At 38.3% G+C, this 26,721-nt stretch overlaps 1 protein-coding gene across 4 annotated transcripts in view; it reads left to right on the plus strand.

Annotated features, from left to right (window-relative positions):
- Window positions 1-26,721, plus strand: part of UST (uronyl 2-sulfotransferase) — a 156,534-nt gene that overhangs the window by 111,502 nt on the left and 18,311 nt on the right. For 2 of the 4 annotated variants that reach the window (XM_090135572.1, XM_090135573.1), the window contains 3 exons: window positions 9,166-9,263; window positions 10,094-10,251; window positions 24,213-24,266. In XM_090135572.1, coding sequence (XP_089991698.1) covers window positions 9,166-9,263; window positions 10,094-10,251; window positions 24,213-24,266 — 310 coding nt within the window. The remainder of the gene's footprint in view (window positions 1-9,165; window positions 9,264-10,093; window positions 10,252-24,212; window positions 24,267-26,721) is intronic. The other 2 variants (XM_031612151.2, XM_031612162.2) reach the window with 1 other exon arrangement.

A 26,721-nucleotide genomic window follows, 5' to 3' on the forward strand; every position in this document is an offset into this window, starting at 1 on the left:
GCCGAGATCTTATGAGCATGATTTCTCAGTATTGAGGTCAAGGCTTAAAGAAATGAGAACGTTTGTCCCAGGAAAGAAGGCGTGAGAAACATGTGAAACTACAGAAATGACATGTTATTAAAATAGGCTTTCCTGTTTATAGCAACGAAGCTATGTTCTGAAAAGTTTAAATCTTGTGATATCTGTACAGTTAACATAGCATCATATGCAAATATGAGAACTTCCTGCATTAAGTTCTCATGGAGAATTGAAAGTACAGTTGGTTATCCTGGGTGAGACAGGAGCACCAGTACAGACTGAGGAGGGACTGTGGGGCTGCTTTCTTCTGCTGCTGTCCTCCCAAATGCTGCTGACATTCTTCAGCTTGCAGACTTCAGCCAGATGTTGTATCCTTATATCTGTTTAATATCCGTTGATAGACTTTTCTTTCTAGAATCTCTCCCTCTCATTTTATTTTTAAAAATCCTATTGCACTTTTATCATCCAGAATATGCCTTTACCAGCCTTGATCTTATTCTGGCATTATATCACCTAATCATTTAGTGCAATTGGGTACTTCTCTAACTCCTTGTGGTCAGATTTCTTAACACTGTCATTAAAACTCTGAAAAACATTATTTCACTGTTAAGCTTTCTTTGTTATGCAGAAGTGAGGTCTCAGAACAGATGCAGTGCATCCCCAATCATTGTTTCATTTCAAAACCATAACTAAACATTTTACTTCCTGCCTTTAGTTTCCTATCCCTTATCAGTCCCTGCTCTGTTCTTCTTCCTGGGAATTTAGGCATGGGACTGTCTTTATTACATCTTTAGTGACTGAATCACAGAACTCTCCAAAGTTGGAGAAGCACAGCTTTCTTTAAAAAATTATGCTGATTCTTTCTAGTGCTAGTTCAGTATACTGCCCTCTAATACTAGCTGGTTTTGGCAGTCTTCTGTTTATTTTATCCATTTTTCCTAAAGAATCTTGACTTTGAGACATTTTTTTTCTGACTTATTCCATCTCAAAAGGGCTTATTTCTGTATATGAAAGCATCTCAGATCTCATACGGGATAGGAGAGATTTTTATTGTTATACAGTTTTTCATTCCAAACAATATTTAATGCATATTATTGCTCAATTCTGAGCAGGACTTGCTGTCACCTGTGTCCACACTGAGCCTGCATTACAATGTGCTTAGCTGGACAGCAAGGCTTTTAAGACTATTAGAGTAGAGAGGTGATGATTTGCAGTGCTATACAATGGTTTCCTCTGTATCTTAACCAATTTGGTTTTTAAAAAACATGTAGCACATACAGTCTCTTGGATCCAACATTTCAAGCAAAACAGAAGATGCTGGGCTCCACAAGACAGAGATGTGAACTGATTCCTTCATTCTCTCCGTAGCACTCTCTTGTTCAGAAGAGAACTTACGTAAGGCATCAGCAGGGTATTTTCTGCTTTACTTGGAGCTGGAAAAGCTAAGCTAAAAGTATTCTGTTTAAGGGTTTCTAAGAAATTGAAGAAAGTCCAAAAGGCAGTTTTAAAAAGGAAATACTGTAGGGAAATGTAAATCTTATGATGAGTAAAAATATGCTGTAATGCAGTTGTCCTCCAGTTATTCCACGTGTTCATCAAAATTCAAGACAAAAAGAAGTTTCTTTAAGTTGCATGAAGTTATATTCACTTCACATACTAGTAAAGAATTTTTTATTTTAGAAGTATTAAAGCAGTGATATAAAATTAGAGAGCATATGAACATTTTAATGAACAGACTGGACAAATGACAACCAGCTTCAGATAAACTTGGCTCTCCATTAGCAATGGATGGACTAAAAGGCTTCTTGAGGTTCTGTTTTTTTTTCTAGAGCAGCCTTTCCTCTTGCCATAACCACTGTCTGGACACAGACTGCATCCCCTACATGTGCTACCAGCCCTGCTGGGGTTAGCCTCACCTGCCTTCCGCACAGACTGCCCACTTCAGTCCCACTGGCTTCAGCATTGCAGTCCTTTCCAGGTTGAGCCCATCATCTGTCACTGAATAACATTGTGTGTACTGCAGAACTACCTTTTGTGAGCATAAATCACTGCATTTGTCTGTTGAGTCACTGCTTTTCTCTCAAGCATCTGTTAGCCAGCACCCATCCCCTTTGCATTCACGAGGGCTGAGAAATCAGTGAGATAGAGAGTATTTCCTGTTCAGTGTTTGCAGAATTGAATATATGCCATCCTTAATTGACTTTACTGAGGGTCATCATCTGAGCAAACTTATTTTCCAGGTTCTTTTATGAAGAGGTGTTAGTAAGCAGACTTGACAATTGTACTGTCTTGGTGCTGTTGCCTCTGCGATTCATTCTTGATCGCAGCATAATGATCTGCATTTTTGGTCTTCCCTGGATCTGTGCCCTCTATAACAGGATGGTTATTTAATGCTTATACACTTCTTCCAGCTGGCAGGCGCTCTTTCTTTTTTTGGCATAATTTCTTTCTATTTTTTTTTCTAATGTATTTCCCGTACTAAGAAGGTTTGAGGTGAAACATACAAAAGCAATGGAAAAGGAAGATGTGAGAAGGTGCCACTTACAGCTATGAAGTGGTTCTGTTCTAATTGCTAGAACTGGATGTTTACAAGTCAATAATATTTCTGATTAAAGGAGTTAGATAGAAAATAGGGATCTGCAAAAGGGTTTAATGTTTGTCACACACATGTTTATGTTGTGGGCAGTCAATCACATCTGCTTAGTTAGTGCCAGCAAAAATCTGTATATGAATAAATAGTGTATGCCTTACTAAATGAACATGTAGACAGTTAGCAGAAGACACTGTTTTGTTAGGTGCTGCTTCACTTGGAAAGGTGCCAGGAAGAAGAGCTGAATATATTGTTGGCAGGAAAGGCAGGCAAATAAGCTGAGCCAAAAGAGTCCATCAAAAAGAAAAAAGTGGGAATTCAACTTGGCAATGCATTTGCTTATGTGGTCTGGGGGAAAAAATGAAAAACACATATATTGCCAGAAAAAAAAAAAAAAAAAGAAGGGAAAAAAAAAAAAAGTGGAAAGTCAATTCAAAGAAAACACAGAATTATCCTTAAAAATATAAAAATATAAAAATCAAGGAAATCCGTGCTGATTTGAACAAAATTAAACGAAGGCTTAAGTAGTATTCTGGTAGTTGAAAATATCTTTGTCTTTTTCTCCAGCCTTTCATAATAGAATTTTCTCTTGAACAGTTATACTATAATAATGCAGATATTTTTAAACAAAAAATAAATATACTGTGAAACAAAATATAGTTTCATTAACGTGTGAATATTAATATTTAGTCCACCAATGCAGTTACTCATGAAAAGTATCAAACTTTGTATGTATTCCTTATTACACTATCTGTGCTGACACTTTGTCATAGTTGCAAAGGGTCCTGTGAGCTTCCCAAACTGTTTCTCAAATGCAGCATTGGTATGCTACCCTGGACTGTCTTTTGACATGGAGTAGCTCAACTAAGTAGAAAGGTAGATAGGGAGAAGAGCTAATGACCAGGCAGGCCTGTGAGCATTGTCTCTGTAGGGATCTGTGGTTTCTCCAGAACAATTGTCTATGTGGTAACTTTTTCATAAGATTTCTTTCAAAAATAGCCTAATGCATACTGCTGAAAACATAGCAGGGTCCAACCCTCCAAGCTGTCCTCATTGTGTCCCATAGACTCCCCAGGGACCTTGTGCAAGATGTGGGATTGGCATCAGTCGTGGGTCTTAACTACTGACAGGGTTATACTGCTGCTTGCTGGTGTCTGGATTTCTGCTCTTCTGAGTGAAAGGCAGTTATCTGGATGAGAGAGATGAGTAGGTAAGCAGTCTCAGCTGCCACAGGGGGTGGTTAGCTGATGCTTTGAAAGCATGAATGGGGTTGTAGGAAGCATTTGAAGAATTGGAAAAAAGGGAAAGGTTAGGATTGTCTGAAATTAGGAAGTGAAAAAATTAATTGGAGGAAAAAATGTACTTATATATTCAGTAAGTCATTTGTAAGTGTGCATCACTTTGTTTTACGTGACAATTTCTGTTTTGCTCTAAGATGGCTAAGATGGAGGACAGCAGCTTGAATCAAATGAGCTGGCTCTGCAGGGTGGTTTTGCTCCTCCTGCTGCTAGGAGTCCCTGAAACTTTCTAACAGGAATTCCTTTGATCTCTTGTGTAAGCTGTTGTATTGTCTCCTTCACCACCAGCATGCTGTGCCTTACAGGAGTAAGGGTGATGAGAAAGATGTTTTTTTCCCATTTTTCTCTTTTTTCACTTCATTCTCTATTTGGTTTTGCTGCTACTTGTTATCAAATACATGATTTAGCTTTAAGTGAAGAGCAGTTTTTGGAAGAAATGATCATTAAACTTTCCTGGGTGTTTAGGAGATCAAGGGTTCCTTTAAGAGCATGTTTCAGCTCCTGACAAGTACATGAGAGGAGGGAAGTTGAATACCTGCAAAAGTGTAAAATGTCTGTGTGGCCTTTTCAGAGTTGTATCTCTTCAGAAACAGACATGCAGAGTGTAAGAGTTGAAGGGAATATTATCTGTGACTAAAAGCCAGTTTATAAATGCAAAACTCAGTTTTGTAGTGTTCATCAGAGGGAAAGCAATATTGCCACTTGGTCTTCAAATGTAAAAGGCATAGTAGCACTGTGAAAGAGATCATTCCTGGTGAATGAAGAGAGAAGTCCCTGGTAGCACCAGTGGACCTCTCAGTGCCACAGAAGAAAACAATTGGTGTGACTCCAGTCCCAGCAGCTGCCAGGAGCATGTATGAACATGGAGGGATGTCTCCACGTCAGAAGTATTTTGGCCCAGAAGACAGCTGGTGTTTGAGTGACACGAGCACACACTCTGGTGGCAGTTTCCTTGTCATTGCAATGACCACATGAATGAAATAACCAAAATAAATGAACAGTGTGAGTGAAGATATTTGATGTGACCTGTATTGCTCAAGGAGGAATGTGCCCTGTGCAGTCATGGTACAGCTGTACTGTGGTGCATGTCTGTGGGCCTTTCTGTGAGATGGGATTCTTTGGCCTTTTGAGCCTGCATGGGTGTGAAGGGGCCATCACAGCTGATGCAAAGGGGACAACTGGGGACAGAAAACTGTATTTTGGTTAGCTAGGCCAGCTCTGCCATCTCTTGGCAGATCTTCCTGAAGTACCTCTGCTCTCTCTGAAGTCTGCTATTAGTGTCCAGATAGGTCATACGAGTGTGCTGTGGTCTCCAGAGGACAATCAGCTGTCTCAGAGAGATCCCATGTGGCTTGTCTCCACCTATGCTGACTGGAAGCCTTCTACCGAAGGGTTTGATACTACAACAGCCCAGGCTGGGAGGCACTTGGCCTTGGCTCTGCTGGCAGCACTGCTCTGGAAGGCAATGCCCGGCACCTCATGGTCAGCTCCTGCCAACATCATTAGACTAAGTGCACCAAGAAGCACCTGAATTTGAACCAAGCAGATCACCTAGCTGCTGTGTGGCTGTAATTATCCAAGTGTTTGGTTGGGATTGAGCAAAAACGCTGAATATCAACAGATGACATAGAAATGTTTTTAATGAGGGTTAAAAATATGTATTGCATAGTAATTTATTTTCTGTAAAAGTATGTAAACAGATAACTTGCATAGCTAAATAACATTAAGACATATTAATTACAGTAAGATATGTTACATTAATATTTGAAAAGCTTAATTCTAACTGTACTTCAATTCTGTAGTTTAGCCAGAGCAAAGTACATCTTTCTGCAGCCTTTCAAAGTAGGAAAGCTTTTCCTAGCTTTTCCTTCTCTCCTCTCATATTTACACTTCTGCACCATTTTCTGAGCCGTTTTGTTTACATTCTCATTCCCATTGCTCTTAGGTACCCGGCAGGAGTCAGAGAAAGAAGCAGGTTATTTTATCTTTCATTTCTGTGTTCGTGTTTCGTTTGTATGATGCAACGTTATCCAAGGGATGTAACGGTCAACTTGACCTTCTTACAAACACTGAGCAAGTGAGAAAATGTTTGAAAAGCCTTGAAAGAATTCTGGGGACTCTCAGCAAAGTAGAAGAATTTTTCTTGGCTGCCTATGGTGAGGACTAGACTGGGACGTTGACTGTGGCACTGTATTAAGAGCAGCCTTATGAGCAGCAGAGGTCACCATCGACTGGGCACACTAACTGGTTTTCCACATCATGTTATTTCATTTCCTCTCATGAGTATGTTTCTATTTGAAAGGTATTTATTTAGTTCCCTGCTTCCTCTGTAGCCTGCATGACACACCTGCACTTCACATCTGCTGCCTTCAGACCCAAACAAGGAACCCTGCACTGTGACCAGGTTGTGGCAGGGTCTCCTGGCCCTGCCACAGGAGCTGCAGTATCCCCACCAGGGCAGGTACTGAAAAGTCTTTCAGAGAAGAAAAGGCCACTTTTTGGCTTCCCCCAGGTTAATGGATGATTAATGGAAAAATACTTGCCAGGCATGTGTGTATTAGGTTGGATATTAGGAAAAAATTGTTCTCAGAAAGAGTGATGAGGCAGTGGCACAGGCTGCCCAGGGAGGTGGTGGAGTCACTGTCCATGAAGGTGTTCAAGAACCGTGTAGATGTGGCACTGAGGGCCATGGTTGAGCATGGTGGGGATGGGCTGGCGCGTAGAGTGGGTGACCTAAGTGGTCTTTTGTCAACCTTAGTGATTCTGTGATTCTATTTGAGTTGTTAGTCTTTATTTTAAATTGTTAATTATACTAAGAATTGCCATACATCCATGGCAAAATCTGGCTTTTCTGTAAGTTTTGAGACACTTAGAATGCAGAGAATATTTTGAAGCTCAAGAACTTTTTTTTTCAACTTATGTGTTCCTTCTGCTGACCAAAAAGTGATTTTTTTTTCAATAGTTTAAAATTTCCCAACTCTCAAACCTAAGATCATACCTTTTTAATATGATAGTATATGATATAGTATTTGCAGTGAATTAAGGACATTAACTTCAGTACATTGCTGTATGTTCTACAGAAGGTGTTTGAAAGTTTACCCTTTTAGTGACAGCACTAAAATTCCAGAACAAATTTTATATCCATTATCTTTTTTTTAGCACATGCAGACTTCCCTGATGACATATATGAGAGCAAATATGATGATTTCTTTATGAAGGGCAGTATTACAGACGGGAGTAAACACTACCAAAATGCCATTTCAGACCAAATTGTAAAAGTAATAGAAAATTTTTTTTTTTTTTAGAAATTGTTTCTGTTGTTACTGACAAACCCAGAGCTGCAGCAGGACCAGTGCTGGTTCCTGGGGAGCCTTCTGCATTGCTGCAGACAGAGCCCAGCGGGATGTGAGCAGCGTGGATTGTGGTTGAGAGCTGTGGAATAAAGCAAAATCCCTTTCTTTGTTGTGGAAGGGTGTGATCAAAGTAGCTCTGTTTCTTTCTTTCTGTATCTTTCTCAGCTGTATTTGAATTATTTTTTTCCCTAATACTCCTCCAGCGATCTAAATGTAAAAAGCTGTCATCTGTCAGCTTGCAAGTTTTTGTCTCGCAGAACTTTCTGCCCTGGAAGATCTATATCCTGCTAGGAAAACATGCTCTTAATGGAAAAAATGTAGCATGAATGTGGCTTAGGATAACAGAATAACACTGCCTAGAATAACATAATATCACCGTAGTGTTTTGTGCCCAGAAAAAGCAGGAATTGGTGCAAGTCATCCAGCAGGCAAAGAGCAGCTTTGTGTAGGTTTGTGTAATGTGATGAGTAACACACCTTCAGCCAGGCTTGCTTTTGCACACACGCCCCAGCCCCCTTGGTAAAAATGGTAATTCCATGTATCATCACATATCAATGGTAATTCCACCAGTATCATCCAGTGAAATCTCCTCTAAGGGATTAGATGGATGCTGGTGATTTGTTTCACAAATTAAGAATACATTAAAACAGGAAAGGAAAGCAGGTGCTGCAAATAAATTGGAACCATCCAGCAGCCGTAATACAGATCAGATGTGGGTAAATAGTGCTGCTTTTTGCAATGGCAGTAGTAAAAGGATATTGAAATGGGGCAGCCTTTTGACCACAGAGCAAGCTTGGTGCTTTTGATGTTGGGAACATAAAGGGTGTGCCATTATGTGGTGGAAAACTGGAGATTCACATGAAAATGTATTTGACCTTTATCTTAAACCTTTATTGCGTTGAGGTCCTTTTGCATTTCTTTCACAAGTGAAACCTGAAGGGAAGTGCCATTAAGTAGTTTAGATTAGGGTAGCCCTAATTGTTTCAGTCATCCTGAAGCTTCTGCTCTTGACACTGCAAGGGAATACTAAACATATTTTTTATTAAGTAAAAACTATTTACTTGTTAAAGCTGCAGCATTTTTCTTTTGAATGTACATTGTTTTTATTGTACTGTATGTTTTTTTTTTCTTTTCCTGTGAGTCTCATTGGAGTCTGCCTGCAGAATAAGGCTCTATTAGGCTAGATAATGATAGTGGAATTCAGTCCCACTGTAGGGAATGTTTATCACTAAGCTGAGTAAAATGGGAAGTGGGATGCAGTTCCTTGGGGTTCAATAGTTATGCCTCATCTGTTGAGAAATGATAAATAGTTCTGATAGACTGATGAATCAGGAAAGTGATAAAATACTTTCTAATAAGCTTTTTTTCTCAATGTGGGTTTATACAATAGGCTCATTTCTGAACATCTCAAAAATGTCCTGAATTGCAATCAAAGGTGATTTATGATATCATGAGCAAGCTGTGTGAATTGCAGCTTATATTTGTTCATTCCAGTCATCGTATGAAGCAAAACAAAATAAATAAAATAATAGTCTCAATTTGATCTACGTTTTCTTTCTTTTGAATATGCCCCAGAGAAAAGTCTGAAAACAACATCCTGAATATTTTATATACCTCATTGAGAAAGTCCATCCATTTGCCCTGCTTTGAATCACACATTAATCCCAGTATGAAAAGCTGTTATTTGCAGCAAGACATTATAGAAAGAAACCACTTTGTTCTCCTGCAGCTTTCCAATAAAGTTTAAAAGTATTAAAATGAACAGTGGATTATTTCTAAGGTATTTAGTATGGCCTCAGCAAAACTCTGTGATTCTGAGATGCTGTGTAAGGTATGAGATGAAAAAAACAGTTGTTGATAGAGAAAACACAGTAACCAACTTTGTTTTCTGTTTTCTCACCCACAGGACATTAATGTGTGTATCCTTGAAAACTACCCTGAATGTTCCAATCCCAGGTTATTTTATATCATACCCTATTTCTGTGGACAGCATCCAAGATGCAGGTAAACAAATATATGAGATATCCCAATCTGCTTAGCAATATCCATTGACAATATTTTGTCAAAAACTGGTGATTGGAGGCAATAGTTATTTGAAGTACAATAGAAAATTGTTAGTACATTGTGATGATGCATGTGATAACTGCATGCGTCAATATATGTTTGAATAAGAATGGTAATGTACAAACTTAGTATTGTCCTTTTTGTTTGATTTCACACTTGAATAATGTATCAAATCTCGATGTAATCATCTGGATTTTTCTCTTCTGAGTTGGTAGTGACCTCACATACTCGTTTTACCTGTGCCTTAACTTCTTAATACATACTTATTAGCTCTGCTCAGAAGCCGATACCAGATGTATATCGTAGGAATTCCTGTTTTCCCTGTAATAAATAGGGATCGTGCTTAAAATTATGTGAAGTGTAGCCTTCTACCACTGTAATTGAACTTATTCATGTTTGATGTGTCTATTTATGCCATTTGGAATGCTTTTATATTGTTGATCACAGCAAATTCCTTATTAACCTTGTTCAACTTCAAGGTATTATATTTATTGATTGCCACCATTTCTCCCTAATAGGAAGTGTGGGTATTTCCAAAAATTTATTACAGAAGCCATATTTTCTTTAGGCAGTTATAACAAATTCTAATGTGTTCATTCTTCTGTCTTTAAGTATCTTTACAAACAGTTTTTTTCTTTAGGTATTTTCACTTCATTTGCTTACATTTGCATATTTAACTTGAGTTTCTAAAGTAATTGTGTATTTAAGCACCCATTCTCCTCTCCTTTTCTTTTAATCTTTATTCCTCTCCCGCCTTTAATTTCATACAGGGAACCTGGTGAATGGGCCCTAGAAAGAGCAAAGCTGAACGTTAATGAAAACTTCCTGCTTGTGGGGATTCTGGAGGAGTTGGAGGATGTGCTGCTTTTATTAGAAAGATTCTTACCTCATTATTTCAAGGATGTTCTTAGCATCTACAAAAACCCAGGTAACTTTTTCCATTAAAAACATTACATTCACACAAATGTTGGCAAAATCTGGAGGACCATGGAAAGGTACATTTTTCTCTCTTATGTAGTCAGTGAAAGATTTATATTCCTTTTAGAGAGCAGATTTGATTGATGGGTAGGGTATGTATTTTACATTTATTCTTAATGTCATAGAGTGGTTTTCATTTCCAGGCAATCACTTAGTGAATCTTGCTACATGCCCCAAAGCCTCACAATTATCTCTAGAGTGGCTTTTTCCTCTTTTAATTCTGACATGTTCAGCTCTCAAACAAGTGTCAACTCTCAAAATATCAGCAATATCTACATAAGGAAACCTAGAAGAAATCAGCTGGGGAGCTGAACACTGGGAATGCTTAAATAGCAGGATATTTATTTGCCCTCAACCTTGACTGAGTTGCTGTGATTTTAACCAACTGTGGTGAAATAATTCTTCACTTAAACAGAAATTAGGTGAAATACGAATAATAATGTATACCTACAGTACACTGAGTAGAAAGCAAGTCAGAAATAAAGAGTTAGGTGAACTTCAGCAGAGAAATGAAAACAGAAGCACTTAATCAGCATCTTAACTTACACCCCAGCATCAATCTAAAGGCGTTCTCTTGTTGTGTTCAGTCCATTCCTTCCAAAGCTTATTTTTTGTTCTGCCTCTCTAGAGAGCAGTTTTGTGTCCTATGCTTAAATCAAGAAATAAGGTGCTTCTGTGGAGCTATGCATATCATTTTGGCAGAACTGGTGTGCTGTTTACAATTTGATTGGTCTGTTAATGTGGTGCAAACCAAGAAGGGGTAAAAGTTGCTTCTTGCACAGTGACTGTTGCATTCATGTCAATTGAAATGCCTACAGCCACTGAAAGGTATGTCTTGTACTAATTTGTATATTAAAAACATATGAATCAAACACTGAATTTTGTTTGTAATGCATGAAGCTTATCACTGGCTTTTGATTGAGAGCAGCTGTAATAGTAATCAGTTGTTTAGAAAAAATGAAAGACTTCAGTGCGTGACTGTCGCCCAGTTTCTCCTTCTGGGATGCATCTTTGAAAGTTTTGTACTAAGCAATGTACAAGTATTAAAGAGAAAGAATGGCATTCTCTTTTCTTTGTGAATTTTAAAATAACAAGACCTATATTTTTAGCATGTGTAAGTCTTCCTTGCATTTCTTCAGTACAGATGCTAGGCCAGAAGGAGGTAGAGAATCAACAGAAGGATGCGTTCCAGAGTCAGCAGATTTTTCTATGGGAATATATATGGTTTTTCAGCTGTTCTATGCAATATAGATTTTCACTTCTCTTCCATTTTGGGAAGCTAAAAACAGCTCACTGGGGCTTAATTTTTCACCAGGGTGCCATTGAAATTGTGAAATGTGAAATAAGCAGTCTCCCAGAATGAATAAGTGCCGGGCAATCTTTTTTCTCTCTGTGCTTATTGCAGTATCTCTGGGAGATTTGATCCCACATTTCAGGGCAGCAATTTCCTCTTGTCTGGGCTTTCATGCATGAGACCCATGTTGTATGAAGATTCATCCCTTTCCTTCAGTATTCCTCATGTGGATTAAAGTTGAATTCTTTTTTACCATTCACTGAGTAAGACTGAGGAATAGAAGAGCATCTTTGTGTTAACTCTGCTTTTTTCATACATGCAAAGATCTTTATTTTAAGTCATTATTATTTTCAGATTATTTCAGAGTTGGTGCAAATGCTTACAAAAGACTTAACAGAATCAGTCAAAAAAACAAAACAAAACAAAAAAAGAACCCAAGCACTATGTAAGAAATGCTACTTAGTTCTTTTCAGTTCACCTTAGACCTGATCTGCAACACCCTCTGCTGTTGCATCATGAAGTGCTGGGAGGAAGGGATACTATTGTCCAGACCAGCTGCATGGTGACCCCACAAATCAACAGATAAATCAGGCTAAACCCAACTTTCTTGTCGCAACTAACATTTGCAAATTAGTTATATAAAATGTACCTTTGTTTACTAAACTGCTGATTTATCTGAGATACTGTTATGCCAGTTTTCTTCTCTTTGTATGAAAAAGGCAATGCCTTTCCAGAAAGTACTTTTTTATCAGATGAACATGCTCAGATGAGAAAAATACAGTAGAGGACCATGTATGGAAGGTCCTTGCAGTCACTTGCAGGCTAGTGAATCTCTGTACTAGAGCCCACTTGTTATGGATGAGACACATTTAAATGACTGGATTTATAGATCTGCTTCAAAGCAGAAAATAGTTGAAGGAAGGCAGTTTCCGTCCAATCCTGCTTTCGTGGATTATATGCAAAGTAAAGTAAAGTAGAAAATTGGTGGTTGCTGTCTCACCAATATCATACTCTAAAAAAAATAAAGAGCACCTGCTTCCCACTGTAGGTAGTAAAATACTGGATGTACTCAAGTCCATAAAACCATGAGTGCTGCACAGGGTGACCTTTGGACACTTGTGTAGTTGCGCTTGTAAAGCATTCAAGAGACAGCTGTGGGAGTTTGGGGTTAAGTCCCTTCTTCTTTCCAAAGTTGGGACCCTCCTCCTTATTACGGTTGCTTTGGATGGGCACCAGCTCACTACAGCTTCCATCCATGCAAACTTGCTATTGTCAGAAGCCCTCAGTGTAGACTGGAGATACCAGGAATCAGGAAATACCAAAGCTTTATTTTCTCATCTCTATTTTTGTATTTTAACTATGCAAACCTTATTAAAGTGTCTTCTGTCTCCTTTTTGTCAGCAGCAGAATTTCTCATTTGACAGCACTTAAGAACATTTATTAAAAATTTCTTGCTCATTGTCCACCAAGCAAGAAAACAAAGCCCAGAGCCTTTTTACTGTCAAATATACCTCACAGCTATTGTTCTGAAGTAAAGGATTAGTAAAACTGTGACTCTATTGATCAGATATATAGATAGCAGAGTATTGCTGCAAAGAAAAGTAAGTGCAGCTGTCTGCCTGTGTATAATGGCAGAGATAACTGTTAAATGTAATGTGACTTAAGTGCATTTGTTGGTGACACCAGTGATGTATTCCATTATGTTTTGCATAAGCTGACAAGAGGAGACTGTGAAAGAAGGTAGGAATTTTTGTGTCTGAGGACACAAAAAGAATAATTTCCTTCATTGCATTAATAAAATGTTGCCCTGAGGAAATCCAGTTGCTGAATATTTTGACGTGTGTTTTATAACAGTATGCAACACTGTGAAAGCTTTTGTTGTGCTGAAGCTTAAAATGGAACCTTTTAATCTTGTAGCACTCTTCAGTGCTACAGGATTCCTACTTATTTTTCCTTTTCTACTCTCCTTGATATTAGGTATCTTGTTAATGTTGATGTCACATCAAGCTGTTCTTGTAGTGGTTGTCTTGTCCAAAGTATCCTAGCTTGATAGTGACAACAGCTTTGACAAGATGTCAAAAATGGGGGAGGATAGTGGGATGGATGGTAGGTAACTTTGTTTATTACATTTCTTTGCTATCGTGCTAAAAGTTGCTCACTGTTCTGCCTTTCTTATTTTTTTTCACCAGCATTGGAGCAGAGAGGGTCCAATTGCAGAACCTTGGATTAATTTTATTTCAGAATTTGAAAGTATTTCTTTGCAATGTGAGAGGCCTGAAACAGTTACGGAGTAACTTTATGTGCAGAATCTCTCCTTACTCTCAGGAGCACAACTGAAGGAAAAATAAATGGTCAGACCTGTTCATTTTTGCAAGTAATACCTCACTTCCATGGCCTAGCTGATAGTCAGAAAGTGGAAAAGATTGAAAGAAATCTTATGGAAGGAGCCAGTACTTCTTGTGCAGTGTCTCTGAATCTTATATTCTGCCTTTGTTCAGTAAAAAATGAAATGCAATTAAGAAAAAAATAGAACAAATGATCTGCAGCTTCTAAATTCTGCTTCCTTCTAATGAGCCATATTTGCTGGAGAGGGCAGAGCTGGGAATGCTGAGTGGAAAGAAAAGTAGAAATTTTCTCATCTCTTGTGCATAAATGCACAAACTTTCTCTCACCTACAAAAACTTTGCTCTTGATATGGGAGGAAAAACAGCTCAGATGAGATCAAATTTAAATTCTCAAATTCCTTGGATCATTTCTTTGCATCTCTTGCTTTCTTAACAGAACTTAGGAAAATTTGAAATCTTCAGAGACTTCTTTTGCCTTTCCGTGTAAAACAGCTTTCTGCTTTCCTTAAAATTATTTAGGGAGCAAGACTCAAGAGCAGCCACTCTGTGTGAGAGTTTTCTGTAGAAAAGTTTTGAACTGTGTGTGCAAGTAAAATATGAAATTGGCCTCAGGAAATAGCTAACTGTATAATGCTTTGATGGCAGATTCCCATCCATTATGTGCAAGAAAATAGTTGTATATGTGGCTTAAAAAGTTTTGTCCAGAAGGTGGTGTGATCTCCCTGCTTTTTTCAGACTTTGCGGGAAGCTGAACATTGTGCCAATGGCAATAGCACATGTGAGATTACATTCTGTCTGGGTGGTGTTTTCTTCTTTATCTCCCAGCATCCTGTTCTGAAAATACAAATAGGAATGTGAACAAGCTATCTATGTCTTCAATCTCTGAACTTTCAAAATTATCCAGAAGAATGCTTTAAAACAATGAGTATGTGAGAACAGGCGGTTTATACTCTATGCAGAGTGTTTAATTATGTTATTATTTACTATATTATGAAACAAATTCCCTTTTCTTTGTGTGCAAGCAAGATGGGGAAGGGAAGGAATAACAGCACATGTCCCCTGAGGAAGTTTATTTGCCATTTTGTCAATAGCACCTAGGACAGTCTACACAAAAACTGTGCTCCTTGGCTTGTTTTATAAAGCTGAAGGTAGTGTCAAAAGCTGTAAATATGTTACTTAACTCTTCAGCCATGAAAATAAGTTTTAGAGTGAAGGGATAAAAACAAGCTGCCTGATCTTGAGATGCCTTGAAGTTAGTGAATCAGTGATAAGGACAATCACTGGAAACACTCTTTCTTTTTCCAGTTCCATAGTAGGAAAATATGTTGTTTTCTGACTTTCAGAGGATTCAAATCCCTCTGTGAATAAACCAAGCTGTTCGAAGAATAGGAACTCTTGGAAAGATTTGAGTACTTCTGAGCTTTCTCATGACTCTCTTTTACAGGAAAGATCTTTTGGAGATTCATCTCAGAATCTCAGCTTTCTCTATGGCAAGTACTGCAGGAAAGATTGGCAGCTCATAACAGCTGTGTTTTTTTATTTTGCTCAGAAAGGTGTGGCAATCACAGAACATGCATGTATTACACAGGAAACAGAACAAAACTGAAAGATTTATCCAGGATAGTTTAAATCTCAATTTTCAGATGCAAGCAACGCTGAAGTTGAATTTGGTAAGGCTTTACAAGCCCACAGGGAGCTTGTAGGTATCCTAAGATCAAGTCTGCTTTATTTACTGTTCCCTGCAAACATGTGCTTATTGGATTAGAGATGGTCCATGTGTGCATGGTTATGCAGCAGAACATCTAGCAAGGGTGGATGTGGCTCTGGGCAGCCTGGTCTAGTGGTTGGTGACCCTGCCCATGGCAGGGGTGTTGGAACTAGATGATCTTTGAGGTCCTTTCCAACCCAGGCCGTTCTGTGATTCTGTGATTTGCCTATAATTGCATCATCTCACCCAAAATGAATGATGCCTTTTGAGAAAAAGAGTGAAGTACCTGTGAGACTGACATGACTAGGGCTCTCATCCAGGGTAAATCTGTTCCCTGAGTTTACAGTACAGGGATCTGTAAAATACGAGTCCGTCTGCCAAAATTATTCCTGTGGTTCTCTCTTCTCCTGAAGTGAAGATGTAATGGAAGGTGAAGTCCCTGTTCCTTTGGATCACCTCCTGAAAAACCTCGATCAAATGTTGCACTTCTGCTAAAGTTTCTGGTCATGTGAGCTCATAGAAGCTGTGACAACTCTACAGGGTATTGTAGAGATATGCTAAGTGTTACATAGAATTACAGAAATTTTCCCTTTTTTTTTTTTTTTTTTGGCTACAATATATGTTAGCTTGCATTAATACTGCTAGCTTGGGCACTAAGTTTAATTCTAGTAGAAAATAATTTCTTTGAGAGGCTGCATTCTTTTTTTTTTTTTTTTTTCCCCATACTTGTGATTGTTAATTCTCTCTGGAAACTGTTTCTTTGGCATTGTCTTCCCTTGATACACAGTCCTGCCTGGATGCTGTTTGCTGCTACTATTTGAATACGTGGTTCTTTATGAACCTATGCAGAGACCAAGCCTATACATCTCTGATTTGTGTTCAGAACTCCAGTTTGTGCTTTGCAGTCTGCAACATTGTTCCTCTCCATCACCTTTTTCATAATGGTTATCAGTTGGCAAAGCCAGAAATCAGACGCTTTATTTTTTTAATACTCTTGTCAAAATCTCTCCACCATGAACAGAGTTTTCTCTGTTAAATTTTCTATATAATGCATTTATACTTGTAGTATTATGAAGGCAAGACCACTTTCAGCTTCATCTTCATTGTGTAGTGCATTTCCAAAAGACTTCAGCCTCCAGATTCTGCATTTTGTTCCACATCTTCATGATTCTTGCATTGTTTCAATTTCTCTTTATCAGATCTATTGATGGGCTGTCTGGTTTTGGATTAAACCAACACAGATGTAATTTCATACTTTCTTGAAGTAAAAACAAAACGTATTTGTGGTCTTAATCACAAGGGGTGAGTCAGCCAAACCCTTGCATCACATATGCCAAGAATTCGTGTGCATTCTCTTGTGTCAGGAGATAATTTTGAAGGGTTGATGCTGGTGTCTTATAAGAAACTGTAACGTTTATCTAATGAGCACATCAGTTACTAAAGATGTTAAGGATTTGTAACAGTGCTCCTGCTGTTCATCCAAGGTTAATTCCCTGATGCGTCTTTACAATGTTTCCTGCCTCGAGTATAAAGAAATGAAAAATGCATGGGCAAGCAGCGTTGTTAGAGCTCTGGTACAGAGGGAATGCTGCATTCACATACAGCATTAGGAATGTCTTGTAAATAGTCCAAGGTCACTGATGACAGAATGGCAGAATTTTTTTTATGACCGACAATTAAAGCTTGCAGTGATGGTTCATTCCTTCTTCACTAACTTACAAATAAAATCGTAATGCTATTTTAATCAATAAAATTCCACTTACACCTCTGTTATTATGTATGCTTTAAAGTAACATTTGAATAAAAAATGATAATAGTAACACTATGCAAATGGCTTCTTTAGCAACTATGACCTCTCTTCAGACAGTGTAAGGCATAGTGGACGGGGTGGATGGTTGCATTTCAGTTAATGGGACTGCTTCAGCTCCAGTACATTTTCACAGGTCTTCATTTCACCTATATGGTAACAACCAAGCTCCCTGAAGTGGAATATGAAGAACTCATATTAGTAATGTATCTTTGTAACAACTTAGAATTTGGCATGATAATGAGACTGTGCCACAATACATGTTCAGGGGCAATGTTTGGAGAGAAATATGTTCAACTGAAAATTGAGCATATCTGACATGGAAGAAACAGCAACAGTGTGGGATAGACCTTAGCTGACTATTCAGTCGGCTTTCAAAAGCATAATCCTTTCAGTGTTCAAAGTAGGCTGTTACAATTTACCTCTCAAACCGATCAAGACCTGTCCATTGTAACAGCAGTAGAATAAGTTATATGTTAAATTGATTGTTCTCATCCCCAAGACATCTTGTAAGAGCAGTGTGAGTAGCATCAGAAAGTATCTTTAGTGGTTCTGAAATGTCGTGGAAAGTATTAGAGGTAAAGTAAATATGAAAGAAAAAATTAATTAGCGAGATTTTACCTGTATTTTTTGTACAGTGAAGATGAGTAGCCATTCCTAGAGAATTATGTTGGGTTTTCACATAAACATAGCAATTTATAATCAGGTTTTACGGTGATAAAAATGATTTGCTATAATAATTAAAATGAGAAAGACATGAAAGAGCATGAATTCTGATAGTGAAATTATAGCAAGGCTCTTTCTTGCATATAGCTTGCTAAAGGCATTAAAGCTAATACCTAAAGTTATTTTCAGCCATGTCTGAACTAAAAGATCTGAGCTGGGGAGGGAGACATTGGGTACTGGGGGATTTGACAGGCACACTCAAGGGAGAAAAGGCTGTAACAGAAAAGGTCACCGTTCTTACCTATCCTGTGGGGAAAGCAGATTGAAGGGTTAGTATAAAGAGATTTAGAACAAATCAATAAATGATACAAGTGCCTGCTGAGTTGTGAGGTGTGACCCCTTCCCCACCTGTGTCCTGTGTATCTGAAAGAGATTAATTACTCTAGAGGTCACAGTGGGAGTCTTCCAGTCATCTGAAGACCTCTAAGTCTCCTTAAGACTGCTGTAATTGCCAAAAAAAAAAAAAAAAGTTATTGGTCCTTAGTTACAGAGTTATAGGAATTAAAAGTAAGGAAATGTGTTAGCAGAGTAGCTCTCAGCTGCTGCACGTTTCTTTTGGTCTGTCTCCCAGCCATCACTCCTGAGGGGATAATCTGCTCACTTGACCATAACTTCACACCATTCCTGTGAACCTTCAGAGCCCCATTGCTGAAGGCTTTCTTGGAGTTTATGCTCCCAACTTCCTTTCTCAGCTGGAATTTCCCAGCCTTTTTGACCTATCCTCCTTGAAAATTTGCTTTCCAAGAAGCTGTAGCAAGAGAAGAGGCTTTTACTAAATATGGCTTGAAGAATTCCATTTTTCTTCTTTTTCTCTGCTCTTGGAGCTGAATGACAAATTTATAAATGTAGTAGCAAAGAGCATCTTTGAGAGAGGGAAGATGAGACCAGAGAGCAGTAGTCTCATCTTCCCTCTCTCACTCCTTTCTTCTGAATTGTGATCTTACTGTATTCTTTAATTAGTGTGCTATTTCCAGTTGGGCTGCTTTTTTCTATCTGCAACATTTGCAGAATGGTTACTGCACTTTAAAAATCTCATCAGCTATATTGTAAGAATAGAAGGTGGTTAACATTATTCTAAGGGCTGCAATGATGATAGCTACAGGTGAAAGAATCCCATTTAACTATAATAAGAAATGGAACTCCTAAGCATTTGAGAAAAGTCAGTATGACTCTTTAGAGACTTAAGATTAGCTAGTTCCTTGAAGGAGTCAGCAAGTACATGGATATGAGATGGTACAAGTTTGATTTTCAGCAGGATCTCTGTCCAAAACTGTTCAGATGTGTAAGTTGTTTAGTTATTATTTAAAAAAAAAAAAAAAAAAAAAGTTCCTGAAAGAAAAAATTAGTTAAACTGATAGGCATCAATTGTTTGGTAGCCTCCCCTTCCTTCAAAAAGAGTGGAGTCCTGCAGAAACTCTGCTGAAGTCTGGGATAAATTTTCACTTAAAAGATGAGAATGAGGTGAGAGAGGTCACTGCCAATATGAAATTGCCAGGAAGCAACAAAAACAACCCTGAAGTATTTCAGTAACTGTAACAGAGTAAGTAGTGTATTAAAATTCAGCTTATATGCAGTTCGGGGAGTCTGTCCTCAGCGCTCAGGGCTGCAGTCCACTCATCTGCTGGGTCCTGGTTTGTCTTCAGATCTTCAGAAAAGTGCACAGATTGTCAGATGGCTGGGTGTTGTATTTCTTTTCTGGATAGGGAAGCAGTCTCCTACAGATTGCCCTAGCCTCTAGACAGCAGCATTTCTAGGGCAAAGAAATTTTTTTTGTGAAGGGAGATCAAGCCATCTGATGTACTCAATTTATGACTCTATTTTTCCAGATGGTAGAAAATAGTGATATAGAACAGATAAGCTGAATTCTGGTTAAGTCCTAAGAGCAACTCATGGGAAGACTTTCACAGTTGAGGTGTAGCAGAGCAGGGAGCTCACACAGCTGTAGTTCTAATCTGCCTTTAGTTGTAGATATTTCAAGAGCATCTGCTCTAATTTACCCTTTTCAGGCCCATGTTCAGGGTAGATAAAAGATGTTCAGGATGACAGTGAAGCCTAACAAAGGCAGTTTTCTGTAGAAACATCATTTTCCAGATAGACTTACCAGGGAAAGAAAGAAACTGTTGAGATGGGCTCTGGTTTTCTAGCAGTAAGCAGCAGCTGTTTTGGTAGCAGTAGCAGCAGCTCATATAACAAATGTTTCATGATGAATGCAAACAAAAGCCAGCCCTGAAATTCCAGCTCCACTATGTACACATAAAATATAAAACCAGTTCAAAATAACATAACTGCTCAACTTAAGGGATTTTTCCCCATTCTAAATAAAATCCATATGAGCATTAGTGATTGGTCTGCTTGGTTCTCCAGGGCTCACCCAACAAACAGTTTTATCATATAGGCTGAGGCCAAAATGTGAGCATAGAAACAGACCAATAAGAAAATATTTTAAAAAGAAGTGCACGTGCAAAGAGGTGTGTGGTTTGGGGGGAGGATTTGAAAATACCAAACATGCTTACTCAAATGAAATTACTGCTGATGTTTGTGAGTTGTCTGAATTCACTTGCCTCCAAAGTTGGTCTTGGAGGAATTCTTTGTGCACCTCCATGCAATTTGATTTCTGAAGATGACTTGTGGTTTTAAAGGCATCTTCATGTCAGAAGAGTGTTTTGCCCTCTAGCATGAATGTCTTTCCAGGCAGCTAGTGAGTATTTCTGGGGAATGCAAGTTGCTGCTGAGTGCATACTCAGGGGAAATGAGGGTACTGCAGAGAAAGAGAAGAATAATTGAAGACTCAGGAGAAATAAGAGAGTTACCAGGGGGCAGTGCTTTAAATAGCCATCTTCCTCCAATTGCTCCATTACAACAAGTAAACCCAAGCATTTATCCATCCTTCCCAGTTTTGCTGCTTGATGAATATCTGGAGCAGCATCTGTTGTCTGTCCATGCATGTGCTCCTGGTCAGTTCTCAGGCCCTGAAACATTCCCTTTTCACAATCAGTTTGCTTTCTCTATGGCTTTCTGTGATTCCTCCGTTCTAGCTTCCCTGTTACTATTGGATTAACTTAGCTCTGTGCCTCTGCCATGAGAAGAAATTTCATGTCTTGCCACGTCAGTGATAAAACAATATATCCTGACCCTATGCCTTCTGTGGTATGATTCCATCTAACACCTTTTGTGTAGTGTGAATGTTGAGTAGATAGTTATAGTGGTCTGTCCTATTTTATAGCTTTTCTCCTAATTGAGTTTTGAAGAGTATACAAATCTGTTGTATCATTGTACTATGAATACATACCCCTAAATCATTGTGAGTATTGCATCTTTGGTGCTACAGAACATGCAAATGCAGGGCTTAGAACTAAGAAAGCATACTTGACTTAGTCTTTTCCACTCCTGCCTTTTGACTGGTTTGACTCATTTACAAACGGTCCGCTATGTTACTGAATGTCTTGCTTTTCACAGAAAGAAAAGGAGACGAGAGGGATAACAAACACTGCTGAACCTTGCAAAAAAAGAACAGAGGGAGGTTATTTGTTTGTTTCTATCCATGAAGAAATGAAAGGCTATTGGGAACACAGTGCATTACGAGGAAAATGTCACTGAGATGAAATTGATTTTAAAAAAATAATTTTAAAAGCCACAAAAGCACTGGTGTTTTCCCTGTATGTTAGAAGCTAGAGTTCAGTTTTCACACAAGCAGTGGTAAAACTGCTTTTCAATCACTTATTTAAATATTTGCCTTCCACTTTCTTTTTATTTCCTTCACTTTTATTATGCTCTCTACTTACTACTTTTTATTTCTGGTCGTTTTTCTCTCTCTCCTTCCAGCTTCTCTATCCTCACAATTACAGATCAGATCACTTTTCGATACATAGTAAATATCAGCTGATGTCAGAAGCTGTTTAGGTATCTTAGAAATAAGATTACTACTTGAATGAAGTATATTGGTCACTAACAATATGTCATTACTTTTGTGGTATTCATATAGCCATGCTTAGACAGTTGGACTCATTTGCAGTACAGGATGGATTTTTCTCTATAAAACTCCTATTGGTTTTCCCTAGACATTCAGGTGAATTTTTCTAGACTGTTGGGTATTCCTGTCCATTCTCCAATAAGTATGGTCACCTCCCAATGGCTTTTCTAACCCATCATAAAATTAATGCCTCTTTTTGTAGCTTTTGTGTTAAATTAATTAGTTACTTTCAACTTCTTTTTTATCAGTAAAGAGAAACATTGACTTTATTTTAGGGTGAGAGGCCTTGCTCTTTCACCACCTCTATAGAAAAGTAAGAGGGTAGCTCAGCTGTAGGTAGACATCTGACTTTGGTCAGATGAAGCTCACTTTCAGAGCTTGCAAATAACCATGTAGACATTTCCTAGCTTTCCACTGATGTCACAGAGCTGTGTGGATTCCCACAGCATGTGTTGCACTGTGGAAGGATAGCAGGGGTTCGGTAGGCAAGAGTCACTTGTGCTGTGCAATAGTGTAATGTTGAGTGCAGATGGATGCTGTCAAGGAGCTTGCATTTAGTAGTGCTTCTAGAAGCAAGAAAGAAGTATGCATATAAAAACAGTGTATGTTGTGCCTTACTAGTGTTCTTCTTGCCTATTCAATAGATCTATACATCAGTGAGTGCTATTTTGAGCTTTTGGAGGATGGGGAAGGATTGTCTGGGTGGATTTTAGTTTTATTTCTGTTTCATTTTTTTATAGCACTTTGGTAGTATTTTTTACTGGAGTGTTTCCAACAGCAAAGTCTATGTCCTGGTTCCCTCTGTGGCAAACAAATGCAGTAGAAACCCAGGATTTCTTTACCAAGAGCCAAGCTGGTTGATGAAGATCTATTCCAGTAAAATATTGAGAATTCCCTGCATGGAGACAAAAGCAGCTGCTAGAAGAGTGCCTGGAGAGAATGAAATGCAGAAAATGGGAAATCTAAGGAAGGAGTTTGGGCAGTAAAACTGTGAAGGGATTGTGAAGAGGGTGCGGCAGGCCGGGCCAACTGGAGCAGGAGACAATGATCAAACAAACTGCTCAGATGTTCGGCAGCAAGGTAATTTCACCAGCTGCCTGCCCCATGTTTTTGTCATGGTGTTTTTTTTTGATAAAGCCACATGTCAAGTGTGTTTTTGGTTTTGCCCTGTTCACAGCTCAGGTTTCACTGCTTGATAAGACATCAGTTTGCTTTCCTGCATGGAATCCTAGTTCAGAGGGACTATTGTTTGTCCAGTTTCACCATAAAAGTATCAGGCAGTAGTGATTTATGTCTTCCTTAGGGCTATTGTTTCAGAATTTCTGGATCTTTCAGGTGGATTTTGTTTGTTTTCTCTAAATTCTTACCTTAAGCATTCCCGTTCTGAATTTAGCCCAGTCAGATGTACTGGTAAGTTCTGAGTGCCAGTTAAATACCATTAGGGACAGAATGTAAGATGGAAATCCAAGATGCCAAAGAACACTTTGAAGAGGTCATGGTCTTTTCTGTTTTGAGGTACTTAGTTTAGCCCACAATTCTCTGTTAAACCAATTGATTTTCTTTACAGATCAGATGAGATGCTTAATGCTAGAGAACGTACAATCTTTTTAAGTGCAGTGAAACAGATTTCTGTTGTTCAGATTATTTTGTTTATTTAAAAATGGCAGATTGATCTTTCCAGTCAGCATGGTGAAAAAGCGTGAAATGAGTGCTGTTTGTATTCAAGCACTTAATAGGAAGATGTTATCCTGAATAAGATCATGATGTACATGTATATACATCCTGTTTTACTAAGAACAGCTTCTGTGGGACTGCAAACCCCCTTATAGTTGATCATTTCCAGCTCTTATATGCTGAAAATAACAGATACAAATTGCAGCTTGTAGAACTTTGCCTGTTTGGTGCAGCAATGCCAGCACAAATGGCTGACAGCAGAAAGCCTCCGTCTTCTTAAACATTTGCAAACAGCTTACCAAAATGTCAGCCCTGTTCATCTAGAATTTTTAATAACAGAACAGCAATGAAACTGAAAAGAGTATTTTTCTGTATATTGAATTTCAGTATTTGCTTGGCACTGCCTTCTGCTGCTTGTGGAATATGGCTTGTGGTCCCCTGGTAAGTTCCAGTGCTTTTTGCAGTTGTGGAATACAGTATTTAGCCTATTTCAAGGACAGACTCAGCAGTTGGTGAGAAGTTCTGCTTTGAACTGATAAAGGTTATTTTCCTTGGTTCATGTTTTTGCAAGCTTCTTGTAAAAATCAGTGGCTTGAGTTCTTGCTTAATTCAACTGTTCAATTCACTGTTTTCTGTTATCCTTTCAAGCCTCATCTTGGTGTACATCCCACTTCTTCAACAAATTCTGTTTTAACATAAACGAAAATTTACGTTCTAGACACTTTGTATCTCATGCACAGAAAGGGAAGAACTCCAAGACCCACACATCTTAATGTGTATGCACATGTGAGCAATTCTATGAAGAAAGGGCACTTGATACGTTCATGTACTTTATTGGCAACTGGAAATGCCAGCCAAACATTTTGGTTTCAATGTAGTGGCAGAACTTACACAGATTGTCATTAAAATCAAAGGAAGAATCTAGTGCAGTTTTCATAAGTCAGAGCAGTCAGACTGCATAATTGAGGACAAAAGAAGTACAACAAAAGTGTTTTGATAAACAGATGTTGGACACTTTAAAGCATTGAAACTCAGTTTAATTTTTCCCATGATACATAAATAGTCCTTTCACTTCCTTCAGCCTCGTGGTTTTTCATTTCTCGCTGTTACTCAGAGCAAATGAAAAAAAAAAAAATGTAGCTATGTTTATGAGGACTCTATATTTGCTCATTTAAGAGGTTTTCATTTCTTCAATAAATGCACTGAACAAAATTAAATGCTCTAAGAATACACCAGAAACGCTATCGACCACCGTGGCAAGCAGATGGAGGAAATGTTAACTGAACATGATGTACCTGGGCTGCCGTGTTTGTTCAGAGACTGATGGCCATAGCCACTGGCCATCCCAGTGAGGAATATATTTTTAAGAGAGCTCAGAGTCACAATTTCATATCCCCAACACATATAGGAAAACCTGGCCTCCATTTAGATGCTGAACTGGAGAGTTTAAAAGTGTTCTGGGACCCACATACTCAATGATTATACACGCATTTATGTCCAACAGAGTGCTGTGCCTATGTCAAAGCATGGGCCTTATGGCCCTTTTGGCACATGTAAGTGCACGTACTCAAGCCAATGTGGTAGGTGCCCCTTCCATATAAACTTAGCCCAAGTTTCCTGGAGACAAATTTTTGGGGTTTGGACAGGCTGTGACAAGACTCTCATCATTTTTTTTCCATTGTTTTGGTTGCTATGGAAACCATGAATCTCAGATATCTTTTTAAGTTTGTTTTCCATAGAACTTCATTAAAATAGAAAGAATATGGTGCATTCTACTCTGTTTGCAGATTTTAAAAAGATGATCCTTTATAGTTTTAGAGTTTTCTTGGTCTGTTTGGCACAAGTGAAATGTAGGCATTTATTCTTCTATTAAGTTTAAAAAATTGAAGAGAATTTCATCGATTCAGAATCTAGTAAGGAAGAGAATTTTTATTAGTTTTTAGGAAAAAAATAAAAGAACTGTATTTTTTAGGATTATCTGTTGAAAATGGCCATTGAAGTGTTGTTTTATTTTTAAATTTTATCTTAATTTTATTTAATTTTTTTTTTCTGTGTTACTTTACTAGATAAATTAGATTTATTTGTAGATAATACTCTTTCTTTTAGGATTAGCCATGAAGTTGAAGAAATCTCTTGTGTTGAACTGCTTTTGTTTTTAAAGTAAAGGAAATATTCTCAGCCAACCCTTTGGGACAGCAATGATTCAAATCCATGGTAAAGGTGCATTAGTTATCATTTACTTCTGACTCTTAACTCCTTCAAATTTCTTAAAATATTTATATAATGGGTGTTCTTTGTACTACAAATTTCTGCATTTTCATTAATTATTTGTAGCTCTGATCCCATCCTCTCAAAAAGAATCTAATAGAACTAAAAAACGTACACAGCAGGAGCCAGAGATGGTCAGAGATGCAATGAATGACTTTCACAGGAACAGAAATTTAATAAAGTGGGACCTCTGATTTTGGAAAAGACAATCAAAGGGAGGATATGCTATGTAGAAACAAAAAATAAACTGTGCAGAGAGATTGAATGCTGAATTCCTCAGGGAGATCATGATTTCTCAGGGAGATCATGATTTCTCAGGAAGAATCCATTTCGAAAGATTTTAAATAGGCACAGAAGGTTGAATTATTGTGGTTGTTTTCTTTTTAGCCAACAAATAGCATTACCTTCAGAGATTGGTGACTTAACCACCTCCCTGGGCAGCCTGTTTCAGCTCCTGACCATTCCTTTAGAGAAGAAATTTTTCATAATCTCCAACCTGAACTTCCCCTGTGGTGCAACTTGAGGCCATTCCTTCTAGTTCTATCACCAGCTACATGGGAGAAGAGGCCAACCCCCCCCTTGCCATAACCACAGGTAGTTGTAGAGAGCTGGAAAGTCTCCCTTGAGC

This window comes from Phasianus colchicus, chromosome 2 (assembly GCF_987193195.1).
Source record: "Phasianus colchicus chromosome 2, bPhaCol1.hap1.1, whole genome shotgun sequence".
NCBI classification, from domain to species: domain Eukaryota; kingdom Metazoa; phylum Chordata; class Aves; order Galliformes; family Phasianidae; genus Phasianus; species Phasianus colchicus.